This window comes from Helianthus annuus, chromosome 14, assembly GCF_002127325.2.
Source record: "Helianthus annuus cultivar XRQ/B chromosome 14, HanXRQr2.0-SUNRISE, whole genome shotgun sequence".
NCBI lineage: Eukaryota > Viridiplantae > Streptophyta > Magnoliopsida > Asterales > Asteraceae > Helianthus > Helianthus annuus.
Genome location: NC_035446.2, coordinates 24,191,009 through 24,206,515, shown reverse-complemented (window position 1 = coordinate 24,206,515; position 15,507 = coordinate 24,191,009). Strand labels below are relative to the sequence as shown.

The window sequence follows — 15,507 nt, the reverse complement described above, 5'->3', positions numbered from 1 at the left end:
GGTGACAACAAAACTATGAAATTTAACCTGACTAACATATCCAAGGGTGAATGTGTGAAAGAATAAGAAGTTGTGTGTACAGACGAATGAAGTAAGTAATGTAATGAGAATGTTGTAAAGAGAGGTCGAATGGGTCTATAACTTAAGAGAATGAATTATTAAGAATGAATAATACATAGAATGATAAGGAGAACGAATGTAATAATGTTTGACACGAATGTTTATTTGTAGATGGCAAGTGGGGGAAACACGGATACTACCGAACGTATAACCCGAAACGAGTTAAACAAGATGATTTCGGATGAAGTAACGAAGGCATTTGATGCAAACGTTTCAAAGTTAGCACAAGAAGTGGAGGGTCAGGTACTAAGTACAGTGGAAAATATGGTTACGAGCAAAGTGGATGAATTGAAGGAAATGATAACAGGGATTCAAAGCAAGAAGGAGGCAAGACGGTGCACCTACAAGGATTTCATGGCATGTAAGCCTGCCACTTATAATGGGGAAATTGATCCCATCGAATGCCAAAGATGGATAGTTAATATGGAGGGGGTGTTCATTCGAAGTCATTGCGACAAGGAAGATCAAGTCATGTTTGCCACAGGGCAACTTACACGAAGGGCTAAAGATTGGTGGGATTCGTATAGTAAGGAGATCGGAGAAAATAGAGTTCAAACTTTGACTTGGCAAGAATTCAAACAACCTTTTGTCAAGTACCATTGTCCACAATCAGCTGTGGATCGAATCCAGGAAGACTTTCTCCGACTCCGACAAAAGGATGAATCAGTCAATGAGATCACGAACACTTTCCTTGATCAACTGAAGTTTTGTGAAGAAATAGTCGGAACGGAGAGGAAGAAGATTATCTGTTATCATGGCATGCTTAAGGCTGAAATCCGGGAGTTCATAACTCCTTCTAAATGTGGAACTTTGGACGAGATTATTGATCTGGCAAGTGATAGGGAGATCGAGATAAGGAGGCAAGATGAACGTGGGGAGAAAAGGCAAGTTGAGAAGGGATCAACACAAGGCTCTTCTAAGAAACCCAAAATACATGATCAAGGAAAGAAAGAAGTTTCCAAAGGCGGGTTTCCACGATGTAAGACATGCGGAAAACCCCATTCCGGTGAATATTTATTGGGAAGGAAGGGGTGTTACAATTGCGGACAAGAAGGGCATCCGTACTATAATTGTCCGAATCCCAAAAGGGTGTGCTACAATTGTAACGAATCGGGCCATGTGAAGGCTGAATGCCCAAAGCTAAAACAAGGGGTGAAGAAGGAAGGGAAGAAAGAAGAACCCACGAAAGCTAAGGGAAGAATGTTCCAAATCTCCACGGAAGAAGCAAGAGCTCACCCGAATGTGGTCTCAGGTATCTATATGATAAACTCTATACCCACTTATATATTATTCGATACCGGAGCTAGTAGATCATTCATTTCTAGTGAGCTTGTGCGTTCCCCTTTATTCACGATAGAAAGAATGTGTACACCACTCGAGGTAGAAATTGCCGATTGTAAGAGTTACCTTTTGCATGAAATATGTAGAGGGTGTAGAATTACTATAGATGATGAAGATTTTGATATTGATTTGATTCCCATGGTTTTGGGAGAATTTAAAGTAGTGGTAGGTATGGATTGGTTATCCCGTTATCACGCGGAAATTTTATGCGAAAACAAAATTATTCATGTGACGTCTCCTAAAGGGAAACGGGTAACCATTCATGGGGAAAGGGAAGTAGGGGCAAAATTTTGTACTATCTTAGAAGCAGTTAAGTACGTGAGGAATGGAAGTAAAGCATTTTTAGCCTATGTTGTCGATACTAAATTAGGAGCTTTAGGAATTGAAGATACTAAGATAGTGAACGAATACCCGGATGTATTCCCGGACGAATTGCCGGGACTTCCACCCGAACGGGAGGTCGAGTTTCGTATTGAATTAGAACCAAATGCCAAACCGGTAGCCAAAGCCCCTTACCGGTTGGCACCCGCGGAAGTACGGGAATTAATGGTCCAATTACAAGAACTTCTTGACAAGGGTTTCATACGCCCTAGCGTATCCCCGTGGGGAGCGCCTGTTTTGTTTGTTAAAAAGAAAGATGGGTCGATGAGAATGTGCATCGACTACCGTGAACTTAACAAACTCACGGTAAAGAACCGATACCCACTTCCGAGAATAGATGATCTCTTTGATCAACTACAAGGGGCAAGTTGGTTTTCAAAAATCGACTTGCGATCGGGCTACCATCAAGTTCGAGTAAGGGAAGAGGATGTACCTAAGACTGCGTTCAGAACTCGCTACGGACATTACGAATTCCTGGTAATGTCATTTGGGTTAACTAACGCTCCAGCCGCTTTTATGGATCTAATGAATAGGGTATGCTGAAACATGTTAGATCAGTTCGTCATAGTGTTTATTGATGACATTTTAGTATACTCTCGTAGCGAGCCTGAACATGCAAGTCGTTTACATCAGGTACTTGAGACGCTTCGAAGGGAAAGATTATATGCTAAGTTTTCTAAATGTGCGTTTTGGCTTAGGGAAGTACAGTTTTTAGGTCACGTAATTAACGAAAAGGGGATTTCGGTGGATCCTTCTAAGGTGGAGGCCGTGATGAAATGGGTACCCCCGAAGAATGTTAGTGAAATAAGAAGTTTCTTAGGTCTAGCCGGCTATTATCGGAGGTTCATTCAAGACTTCTCCAAAATAGCCCTTCCTTTAACTAGACTGACAAAGAAAGAAGAAAGGTTCGAATGGAATGATGAACAAGAGAAGGCTTTTCGAATGTTAAAGGAGAAATTGTCAAGTTCCCCTATCTTAACCCTGCCAGAGGGGACTGAAGATTTAGTGATATATGCAGATGCATCTCATCAGGGGTTAGGATGTGTCTTGATGCAACGAGGCAAGGTCATTGCCTACGCTTCAAGAAAACTAAAACAACATGAAATTAACTATCCTACCCATGATTTGGAACTGGCAGCGGTTTTTTGCCTTAAAAATCTAGAGGCATTACCTCTATGGAGCAAAGTGTACAATTTATTCTAACCACAAAAGCCTTAAGTATTTCTTTGAGCAGAAGGATCTTAATATGAGGCAACGAAGATGGTTGGAATTGATTAAAGATTATGACTGTGACATTCTTTACCATCCAGGTAAAGCTAATGTTGTGGCGGACGCACTAAGCCGGAAAGAATACCCACCGCCTATTCAGGTAAAATCAATGAGAATGATAGTTACCCCAAATCTTCTTGGAACGATACGAGAGGCACAAGATAAGTCCTTAAATGTTGGAGATCCGAAAGGTGAAAGGACGAAAGGGTTTGAAAATAAATTAGAAGTAAACGCAAGTGGGTTACGAACGAGGTATGGGCGAGTTTGGGTACCGCGACACTGTGAAGCAAAGGCCTTATTATTAGAAGAAGCACATAAATCCCGTTACTCAGTTCATCCGGGGGCCACTAAAATGTATAGAGACTTGAAGGAAAGATATTGGTGGCCGGGAATGAAGCGTGACATCGTTAAATATGTATCTAAATGTTTGACGTGTTCCCAAGTGAAGGCGGAACATCAAAAACCTTACGGGAAACTACAACCTTTAGAAATTCCGGTGTGGAAATGGGAGAATGTGACTATGGATCTTGTAACCAAACTTCCAAAAACAAAGAAAGGGCATGACACAATATGGGTCATTGTCGACCGCCTTACCAAAAGCGCCCATTTCCTACCCATTCGAGAGACTTACTCCTCGGAGAGGTTAGCGGAAGTTTATGTAAATGAGATCGTCTCCCGCCATGGTGTACCGGTGTCTATTGTTTCAGACCGGGATACGCGATTCACCTCCCGCTACTGGCGGAAATTTCATGATGGAATGGGTACCCAATTGCATGTGAGTACTGCATACCACCCACAAACGGATGGTCAATCCGAGCGAACAATTCAAACTCTTATAGATATGTTGAGAGCGTGTGTGATGGACTTCGGGGGAAACTGGGATGAACACTTGCCGTTAGTGGAATTCTCGTATAATAACAGCTACCAAAGTAGCATAAAAATGGCCCCGTATGAAATGTTGTATGGGAGAAAGTGTAGGACCCCTGTCTGTTGGGGAGAAGTAGGGCAAAGGGAACTAGCACCGAATGATGTAGTAGCAATAACCAATGAAAAGATCGACGTTGTGCGGGCTCGACTGAAAGCGGCGCAAGACCGACAAAAGTCATATGCGGATAAAAGAAGACGCCCTATTGAGTTTCAAGTGGGAGACCGAGTGTTCCTTAAGGTGTCCCCGTGGAAAGGCATAATTCGGTTTCGTAAACGAGGAAAGTTGGGTCCTCGGTATATCGGACCGTTCGAGATTTTAGCGCGAGTTGGAAAGGTGGCCTACCGGTTAGAATTACCTTCTTCACTAGAAGGAATTCACAATACCTTTCATGTGTCACAATTGCGGAAATGTTTAACGGATGAAACGGCTCATGTACCTCTTGAAGACATCGAAATAGACAAGAAGATGAATTACATAGAAAGACCGGTAGCCATAAGGGATTCCAAGATAAAGACTCTTCGCAACAAAGAAGTTAAGCAAGTATTGGTTCAATGGCAACACCGAAAGGGGTCGGATCTCACTTGGGAATCGGAGGATGAGATGAGAAGGTTCTACCCGTCTTTGTTTGGTACGTAATTAGGTTTCGGGGAGGAAACCTATTTTAAGGGGGGTAGACTTGTAACGCCCCAAAATTTATAAATTATGTTAATAATAATATGTGTGTAGAATTAATTAACAATAGAAAGATAAGTAAAAAATTCTTGATTTTAACTAATACACATATATATAAGTAAGACTTAATTAAAAGAGAAGAGTTAGCCTTAAATGACAAAAGGGTGAAGTTCTAGGGGGCAAGAATGATAAAAGTTAAAACATGAATGGTTAAAACAAGAACAAAACACAACACACACTGGTAGATGTGTGTGTGTCGCGAACCAGGAAGGAGAAAAGGGGGAAACCCCTTATCATCACAAATTCACCAAATTGAAGCCCTAAATGTGATCCTAAGTTCGTGCATGTCTTAATATTGGATCATCTACGCATTATTAAACACAAGGTAAGTAGAATTTTGGTATTTGATGATCTTGAATGTGATGGGTTTTTATGAATCCTTGAACATTTGAGAAATTAGCATGAATAAGGAGTAGGAACACCATTTGGAACATGATTGATGCTGAATTTTACTAAAATGTTAGTAACTATGAAAACCCACTTGGAAATGTAATGATGGGAAGAATTATAAAAGTTCTATGTTAATTGGTATGATGACTAAAAATGGTAGTGTTCATATCAATGGGTTGTTAGTTAGAAACAATTTACAAATGAAAGTTACATAGAAAATTATTGGAATTTGATGTTCTTGATGAAGTTGATATGAAATGGTTAGGTTATGCTCATAATACTTGTACTCTATGCTTGATAGGTAGAACGCACGCCAAGTGTTTGTTAAAATGCTTGAAAGAGATAAATCTCATATTAAGCAATATTACATTGATTAGGACTTGGACAACCTTGAATGTTAATGCATATCTTAAGAACAAATTTCAATTATGACATGAGATTAAAGTATGTGAATTTGGAATGTAGGAATAAAAGAAGAAAGCTCAAATCAATCCGGGTCGCAAGCGAAGGACGGCAAAGGTAAGTTTTTGCTTACACAATACTAATGGCATGTATTATTATAGCACTTTATTGATCAATGGTTGAAGTTGTTCACTTGTAAGAAAGTCATTGTAAGTCGATTACATAATATAGATATGGGTCGAATAAGTTAGAAGGGTAATGTACCAAGTTAAGGACAAATTCATGTATGAATGAAGATTAGAAAGGTTTACTTGAGGTTCACATATGTAATTGAAGTTGTATGAATTTTTGTAATAAAGACGTCTAACGGTTTGGTTGAATGTAGGTAAAGCAACTTGTTGACGGCGCTACTTGGGTTGAACACACTTGTGATGCACGCTTCCGCGAAGATATTAGTTTGGGTTAAAACTTTTGTTAAATGTGCTTTTTGACTAAAATGGGTCTTTTTGTAAGTAACGTAACTTGGTCGTTGTAAGTTGTCGAATTTGTAGTTGAAGACTATGTAGTCGTTTACGAAATGTTGGCTTGTAGCTATTTTGTAACTCCTCGTTAGTTATGTCATGGTTAAAAATAGAATTTTTACTTGTTAATTATTTGACCCGTTTGGTATTTTGTTAAGCGAAGCTTGTTCTTTCTTTCGTAAAGTTTTAGACCTTACAAGTTGGTATCAGAGCCTAGGTTTGAGAGATTCGAGTAGGCTATGGTGCTCGAACTCAAACCGAAAGCTCTTGTGAAAGTGTGTTCGTTCCAAAGCGCCACGCAAGTAAGTAATTTAAGGATTTTATGTTTGTAGATAGAAATGGGAATGGGTTATGGTTTAGTTGCTAGTATAACATGGTTGGGGACGTTAAGGTGCGCTATGGAAGGTTTCGGGGCTGCCCAAGACCATTTCGGGTTGGAAAAAGGGGCTGGGAATGAAAATTTTGGTTAAGCAGCGCCTGCACATCAGAGAGGCCGTCGGCGACGGACCCCTATACCGTCGGCGACGGTACCCTTTCACCCGACGGCTTAACTTCCTGCCTACGGTCAAATGGCAGCGACGCAACAAACTAGGGACCGTCGGCGACGCACACATGTGCCGTCGGCGACGGCCCTCCCTTGTTTGATTTTTCTGAATTGCTTGTTTGTTATACAAAAACTCCTTAGTTCAGTTCTAGCCTTCTTAAATGTTTGAAACACTTCAAGGTGACAACAAAACTATGAAATTTAACCTGCTAACATATCCAAGGGTGAATGTGTGAAAGAATAAGAAGTTGTGTGTACAAACGAATGAAGTAAGTAATGTAATGAGAATGTTGTAAAGAGAGGTCGAATGGGTCTATAACTTAAGAGAATGAATTATTAAGAATGAATAATGCATAGAATGATAAGGAGAACGAATGTAATAATGTTTGACACGAATGTTTATTTGTAGATGGCAAGTGGAGGAAACACGGATACTACCGAACGTATAACCCGAAACGAGTTAAACAAGATGATTTCGGATGAAGTAACGAAGGCATTTGATGCAAACGTTTCAAAGTTAGCACAAGAAGTGGAGGGTCAGGTACTAAGTACAGTGGAAAATATGGTTACGAGCAAAGTGGATGAATTGAAGGAAATGATAACAGGGATTCAAAGCAAGAAGGAGGCAAGACGGTGCACCTACAAGGATTTCATGGCATGTAAGCCTGCCACTTATAATGGGGAAATTGATCCCATCGAATGCCAAAGATGGATAGTTAATATGGAGGGGGTGTTCATTCGAAGTCATTGCGACAAGGAAGATCAAGTCATGTTTGCCACAGGGCAACTTACACGAAGGGCTAAAGATTGGTGGGATTCGTATAGTAAGGAGATCGGAGAAAATAGAGTTCAAACTTTGACTTGGCAAGAATTCAAACAACCTTTTGTCAAGTACCATTGTCCACAATCAGCTGTGGATCGAATCCAGGAAGACTTTCTCCGATTCCGACAAAAGGATGAATCAGTCAATGAGATCACGAACACTTTCCTTGATCAACTGAAGTTTTGTGAAGAAATAGTCGGAACGGAGAGGAAGAAGATTATCCGTTATCATGGCATGCTTAAGGCTGAAATCCGGGAGTTCATAACTCCTTCTAAATGTGGAACTTTGGACGAGATTATTGATTTGGCAAGGGATAGGGAGATCGAGATAAGGAGGCAAGATGAACGTGGGGAGAAAAGGCAAGTTGAGAAGGGATCAACACAAGGCTCTTCTAAGAAACCCAAAATACATGATCAAGGAAAGAAAGAAGTTTCCAAAGGCGGGTTTCCACGATGTAAGACATGCGGAAAACCCCATTCCGGTGAATGTTTATTGGGAAGGAAGGGGTGTTACAATTGCGGACAAGAAGGGCATCCGTACTATAATTGTCCGAATCCCAAAAGGGTGTGCTACAATTGTAACGAATCGGGCCATGTGAAGGCTGAATGCCCAAAGCTAAAACAAGGGGTGAAGAAGGAAGGGAAGAAAGAAGAACCCACGAAAGCTAAGGGAAGAATGTTCCAAATCTCCACGGAAGAAGCAAGAGCTCACCCGAATGTGGTCTCAGGTATCTATATGATAAACTCTATACCCACTTATATATTATTCGATACCGGAGCTAGTAGATCATTCATTTCTAGTGAGCTTGTGCGTTCCCCTTTATTCACGATAGAAAGAATGTGTATACCACTCGAGGTAGAAATTGCCGATTGTAAGAGTTACCTTTTGCATGAAATATGTAGAGGGTGTAGAATTACTATAGATGATGAAGATTTTGATATTGATTTGATTCCCATGGTTTTGGGAGAATTTAAAGTAGTGGTAGGTATGGATTGGTTATCCCGTTATCACGCGGAAATTTTATGCGAAAACAAAATTATTCATGTGACGTCTCCTAAAGGGAAACGGGTAACCATTCATGGGGAAAGGGAAGTAGGGGCAAAATTTTGTACTATCTTAGAAGCAGTTAAGTACGTGAGGAATGGAAGTAAAGTATTTTTAGCCTAATTTGTCGATACTAAATTAGGAGCTTTAGGAATTGAAGATACTAAGATAGTGAACGAATACCCGGATGTATTCCCGGACGAATTGCCGGGACTTCCACCCGAACGGGAGGTCGAGTTTCGTATTGAATTAGAACCAAATGCCAAACCGGTAGCCAAAGCCCCTTACCGGTTGGCACCCGCGGAAGTACGGGAATTAATGGTCCAATTACAAGAACTTCTTGACAAGGGTTTCATACGCCCTAGCGTATCCCCGTGGGGAGCGCCTGTTTTGTTTGTTAAAAAGAAAGATGGGTCGATGAGAATGTGCATCGACTACCGTGAACTTAACAAACTCACGGTAAAGAACCGATACCCACTTCCGAGAATAGATGATCTCTTTGATCAACTACAAGGGGCAAGTTGGTTTTCAAAAATCGACTTGCGATCGGGCTACCATCAAGTTCGAGTAAGGGAAGAGGATGTACCTAAGACTGCGTTCAGAACTCGCTACGGACAAACGAGACTACATGATTATGAACCTTGTTTGTATATGATGTATGCTAATGTTGCGAATGTATATGGTGGGTGCAGGTTGTACGAATCACAGATTATCATCAAGAGGAGTAGCGATCAAGTCAAGAGCAAGGATTGTACGGAAAGTGCGGTCACATAGTTAGGTTATGTATTGCCTTGAAGTCTTAAAATTGAGTACGAATGTTGCGATTACTTTTTATGAAACGTTTGACAATTTGTAACTTGAACCGTCATGTAAGTAATGTCGTTACCAAAGAAATAAATTTTAAGGTTCGTAATTCCGCAGCGTTGTTTTAAGGTTAAATGTCACACCCCCAAAAATCCACCCGCGGAGTACCACCGCTTGGAGGAGTGACATGACCAGGATCAAGCCACCAATCATATTGAACATAGTATTTAAATAATAAAAGTAATCAATACAACCCATCACAATATAACTGGTGTTTAACAAAGCATAATTTGAGTAGCGGAAGCATAAGTATGTAAACCCAAAGTAAATCATAAGTTCAAATGTTTAAACGTTTAACATGGCATCCACGATCCATGTCCCACAACGACCTGCTCCTCCCTGTGCAAGCTCCATATGTACCTAAGGTCCTGCAAGGCATGCAGCAGAGAGTCAACAACTAGTTGAGCGAGTTCACAGTTGATAGTTCAGTAATTGTAATAGTATGAGTAGCTTTATGTTCGTTCATTAGATCATGTATCGTATTAGTTTGCATCGCGGCCCTCTAGGCATGTATGCGAGGATTAGGGGGAATTTTCCCAAGTATTCTAGACTAGGTATATTTGTATCGCAGCCACCCGGCATGTGTGCGAAGTTTAGTGTATGGTTCGCAGCCATCCCAGGCATGTGTGCGAAGATTAGTCATATTATCGCAGCCAACCCCGGCGTGTGTGCGAAGATCAGTTCTATTAGTATCACTAGTCTAGTCGTATCTTATCAATAACCCTTCCTCACCCGAGGACCATATCATTAAGTTCCATTAGCTAGGTAAGTACAAGTAAATCATCTAATCCCATTCCCACCCTGGGAACCCCATGCCTTGGTTGTGTGAACTCACCTTGGTTTGCTCGGCAGATACACAAAAAGGTTTCTTGAACTAAGAGTGGTCAACCACGTCCTAACAGGGTTACCATACAAGTCAGGTTTTGGTTTCGTGAAAAGCACATAAGTTTCACACAAGTTAACATGTTACGAGCACGTAAAGATCATGGCAACACTTTAACAGTCAAGTAATACACCAAGAAGCCCAAATAATAACGGCCCAACCTATTGTGCGATCCGCATACTTGTGCGGTCCACAATAGGTTGTGCGATTCACAAAGCCCGGCCCAATAACATATACACCCAGCCCAAACGATTAGCATGGCAGTCCTAACATGTAACGGCCCAAATAGACTACACAAGTCTTGTGCGATCCGCTTTGGGTTATGCGACTGGGTTTCGGCTTTGAGGCCCAACAGTTAGACAAACATCTACACTTGTGCGATCCAGTAACCCTTGTGCGACTGTGGGTGCCTTGTACGACTGGACTCCTTGTGCGACCCGGAGTCTTGTGCGAGTGGGCCTCTTGTGCGACCAAGAAGTCTTGTGCGATCAGTTTAGTCATCCGAATATTATGTCATTCGGTTACAATCATTCAATAGTTTCCTTATTTACATTTTATCAATTAACAAATTTCCAACCATCCGATTAGCATACCTCGATCAAACAGGGCAATTATCAACTGATTCATAAGAACCCTAATCATAACCAAATCATGAACAATACTCATAACACTTAAACATATTATCATGATTCATATCCTTGATTGCTAGCATGCATTTACTGTCATAACAATTCTACAAATCATCTGCACAAGAACACATTACAGCCGATTAGCAAGCATTCGGTTAACAATCATCTTTAACATTATTCGATTATTAATCCTTATCGTGATCTAATAATACTACACATATGAGTCGAATAACTAACACTAACTTTCATTACAATCAATCACAACATCATTCAACAAGAAATCAATAACAAAACACTAACCGATTTGTAGGTGAAACAAGGAAGGCAAATCCGAATGAAAACAAGATCTTCGATTGCCAAGGAGTGTTGCCGTCGGGTTCATGAGGGAGAGAGAAAAGAGCTAGGGTTTGTGTGTGAAGTGTTTTGCGAATTATGAGGTGTATACCCTATACCCTAAGTGTCATTCGTATAAAGGGAGTGGGCCGGCCCATCATGGGCTGCCCTTGATCCGTGTGCAAGTGTAAAGCCCGAATGGGTTGTGCGATCGGGTGTGAGTGGTGTATTTGGGCCGATTGCATCCATACATACATACAAGCACAAATCAATCATAACATTCATTTAATCAACAAGGTTCACATAAGCACGTAACGTTACATAAAGTAGGTTCGAATTACGAGTTGTCACATTATCCCCAACTTAAAAGAAATTTCGTCCCGAAATTTGGTACGTACTCACTGAGGAAGCTAGTTAAGTTGCATGGTTTTCCTGGGGTGTCACATCCTCCCCCCGTTGATCTGGAATTTCGTCCCGAAATTCCGTGGTAGCTTCAGCCTCAGTAGTGGTTGTACTGTTCGCGAATAACTGGGGATACTTTTCTTTCATTTGATCTTCGTGTTCCCAGGTGAACTCTGGGCCACGACGGGAGTTCCAACGAACTCGAACAAGAGGGATTCTCTTGTGCTTGAGGACCTTAACATCCCGGTCCGTGATTTCAACTGGTTCCTCGACGAAGTGCAACTGTTCGTCGATAGTGAGCTCTTTCAAAGGAATTATGAGGGTCTCATCTGACAGACACTTCTTCAGATTCGACACGTGGAAAACGTTGTGAACTGCCCCGAGTTCAGCTGGTAGGTTCAGTCTGTAGGCTACCTTGCCTATTCTTTCTATGATTTCGAACGGTCCGACGTACCGCGGATTAAGTTTGCCCCGTTTACCAAAACGAACCACACCCTTCCAGGGTGAGACTTTGAGTAGCACTCGATCCCCAACTTGGAACTCGAGTGGTTTCCTGCGCTTATCAGCGTAACTTTTCTAACGGTCACGAGCCGCCGCCATGCGTTGCCGTATCTGTGCAATCCGTTCAGTAGCATCAACTACCATTTCTGGTCCTGTGATTTGACTATCCCCCACCTCTGCCCAACAGAGAGGTGACCGGCATTTACGTCCGTACAATGCCTAGAATGGAGCGGCTTGAATGCTGGTGTGGTAACTGTTATTGTACGAGAACTCCACTAAAGGGAGATGCTTTTCCCAGCTGTTGCCGAAATCAATAACACATGCCCGAAGCATGTCTTCTAAGGTTTGAATCGTGCGCTCAGACTGTCCATCCGTCTGAGGATGATAAGCTGTGCTCATGTCTAACCGTGAGCCAAAAGATTTGTGTATTGCTTGCCATAGCTCTGACGTGAATCGTGCATCGCGATCCGAAATGATAGAGGTGGGCACCCCGTGCCTCGAGACTACTTCCTTCAAATAGATGTCTGCTAGTGTGGAGAACTTGTCTGTTTCTTTGATTGCCAAGAAATGAGCAGACTTGGTGAGTCGATCCACGATCACCCAAATAGTATCATTCCCACGCTGGGATCTAGGCAGGCTAGTAACGAAATCCATGGAAATTTCCTCCCATTTCCACTGTGGTATCTTGGGTTGTTGAAGTAAGCCTGATGGTTTCTGATACTCTGCCTTGACTCTTGCACAGGTCAAGCACTTGTTAACGTAAGTCAATATGTGGGCCTTCATGCTAGGCCACCAATAAGTAGTCCTGAGATCGTGGTACATTTTATCCGACCCTGGATGTACCGAGTAGCGAGACTTGTGAGCTTCGTCCATTACAAGCTCGCGTAAGTTGCCATACAGTGGGACCCAAATACGCCCCGTTACATAGTAGGCGCCATCTTCCTTCCCTTCTAATCGTTGCCTTGAGCCGCGTAGGGCTTCAGCCCTGACGTTTTCTGGTTTCAATGCTTCTACCTGAGCACCTCGTATCTGTGCAGGAAGACCAGACTGAATAGTAAGCTGTAGTGCTCGCACGCGTCTAGGTAGAGTGTCTTTTCGACTGAGAGCGTCAGCCACAACGTTGGCTTTGCCTGGATGGTACTTGATGGCACATTCGTAATCGTTAAGTAGTTCAACCCATCGTCGTTGACGCATGTTTAATTCCTTCTGCTTGAAGATATGCTCGAGACTCCTATGATCGGTGTAGATAGTGCACTTGGTACCGTACAGGTAGTGTCGCCATATCTTGAGCGCGAAAACAACAGCTCCCAGCTCTAAATCGTGTGTAGTATAGTTCCGTTCGTGAACTTTAAGTTGGCGCGAAGCGTAAGCAATGACCTTGTCGCGCTGCATTAACACACATCCAAGACCCTGGATGGATGCATCACAATAGACCACAAAATCGTCCGTGCCTTCTGGCAATGAGAGAATAGGTGCACTGCAGAGTCTATCCTTTAAGCGCTGGAAAGCAGTTTCCTGAGTGTTGCCCCAACGGTAGGTGACACCCTTCTGTGTCAGTAGTGTAAGCGGCTGAGCAATCTTTGAAAAGTCTTTGATAAACCGTCTGTAGTATCCCGCCAAACCCAAAAATTGGCGTATTTCCGTTGGCGTACGCGGTGCAGGCCAGTTCCTGATCGAATCAACCTTGGATGGATCAACATGGATCCCATCCTTGTTTACTACATGGCCTAGAAAGTGGACTTCACGAAGCCAGAAGTCACATTTCGAAAACTTGGCGTACAACTGTTCTGACCGAAGAAGTTCCAAGATAAGTCGTAGATGCTGCTCGTGTTCCTCCTGACTCTTGGAGTAGATCAGGATGTCGTCAATGAAAACAATCACAAACTTGTCTAGGTAGGGTTTGCACACCCAGTTCATAAGATCCATAAATACGGAAGGCGCGTTCGTTAACCCGAACGGCATGACAAGAAACTCGTAGTGGCCGTATCGAGTTCTGAATGCTGTCTTGGAGACGTCCTCATCCCGGACTCTCAGCTGATGGTAACCTGACCTCAAGTCTATCTTGGAGTAGTAGCACGACCCTTGCAACTGGTCGAATAAGTCGTCTATACGCGGAAGAGGATAACAGTTCTTCACCGTCACCTTGTTCAGTTCACGGTAGTCTATGCACATCCTGAAGGTACCGTCCTTCTTTTTCACGAATAACACTGGAGCTCCCCAAGGCGAAGAGCTAGGACGAATAAAGCCCTTTTCTAAGAGCTCTTGTAGCTGCTTTGACAGTTCTTCCAGTTCAGTTGGAGCTAAACGATACGGTGCTCGAGCTATTGGTGCTGCTCCTGGAGCGAGCTCGATTTGAAATTCGACCTGACGATGAGGCGGTAGACCTGGTAAATCTTCAGGGAACACCTGAGAAAAGTCACGTACAACTGGAATGTCTTCCAATTTCTTTTCTTTGGCTGACGCATCGGTAACAAGTGCCAGAATAGCGGTGTGACCCTTCCGCAAACATTTCTGAGCCTTCAAGAAAGAGATGATGCCAACCATAGCACCACTCTTGTCGCCTTGAACTTCGAGAGGTTCTTGACCAGAACGGGGAATACGAATGATCTTCTCGCTGCATAAGATTTCTGCCTGATGTTGGGATAACCAATCCATCCCAATCACGATATCGAAGCTTCCCAAGACTATGGGAATAAGGTCGATGGAGAAAGCTTGACCAGCTAAGACAATATTGCAACCCCTGACTACATGCGTGGCTTCTAGACTCTTACCATTAGCTAATTCTACTACATGCTTGGTGTTTAAGGGAGTTGGTGCACGTTTTAACAATTTACTCACTTTCAAAGATATATAACTTGTATCAGCACCCGAATCAAACAAAACAGTAACATAAATATCGTCGAGAAGAAACTTACCCATAACCACATTGGGATCATTCCTTACGTCGCCCTGACCCAACACGAAAGCACGACCCCGAGCTTCGTTGCCGTTGTTGTTGTTGTTTCCCCCGTTGTTGTTGTTCCCATTGCCCTGGTGGTTGTTGTTGTTGTTGCGATTCTGGTTCTGGCTCAATTGAGGACAATCACGTTTGAAATGACCTTCAGCCCCACACTGGAAACATCTCCGGTTTCCTCGCTGTGGCTGCTGCTGCTGGTTTTGAGGAGCTGGTGGTGGAAGTTGCTGATTCTGATTCGCAGGTCGTGAGCTCCTGCAGTCTTTAGCTTCGTGCCCTAACTTGAGACATCTCTGACAACGTTCCTTACGCCAGCGTCCACTGTGGTGACTGTTGCACCTATTACACAATGGGTGAATTCCCCGATATCCACCCTGCCCCTGACCACCAGAAGATTGTTGACCCAGACTCTGGTAGTCGTTTATCTTGCGCTGCTGTGCTTGAGAC

At 42.7% G+C, this 15,507-nt stretch overlaps 2 protein-coding genes across 2 annotated transcripts; both read left to right on the top strand.

Moving 5' to 3' along the window:
- Positions 1-231: 231 nt before the first annotated feature.
- Positions 232-6,216, top strand: LOC110906527. The gene is made up of 3 exons (XM_022151647.1): positions 232-1,372; positions 5,627-5,680; positions 5,949-6,216. Exons 1-3 carry the CDS (start codon positions 232-234, stop codon positions 5,963-5,965), a joined length of 1,212 nt encoding a protein of 403 aa, XP_022007339.1. The 3' UTR covers positions 5,966-6,216.
- Positions 6,217-7,037: 821 nt separating this feature from the next.
- Positions 7,038-8,618, top strand: LOC110906526. Its single transcript, XM_022151646.1, has one exon. It carries the CDS (start codon positions 7,038-7,040, stop codon positions 8,616-8,618), a length of 1,581 nt encoding a protein of 526 aa, XP_022007338.1.
- Positions 8,619-15,507: the final 6,889 nt, after the last annotated feature.

Coding starts and splice junctions, on each gene's coding strand:
- LOC110906527 (XM_022151647.1), top strand. CDS start 232: ATGGCAAGTGGGGGAAACACGGATACTACCGAACGTATAACCCGAAAC. Junction 1,373..5,626: donor TCACCCGAATGTGGTCTCAG/GTATCTATATGA, acceptor TTTGGAATGTAG/GAATAAAAGAAGAAAGCTCA.
- LOC110906526 (XM_022151646.1), top strand. CDS start 7,038: ATGGCAAGTGGAGGAAACACGGATACTACCGAACGTATAACCCGAAAC.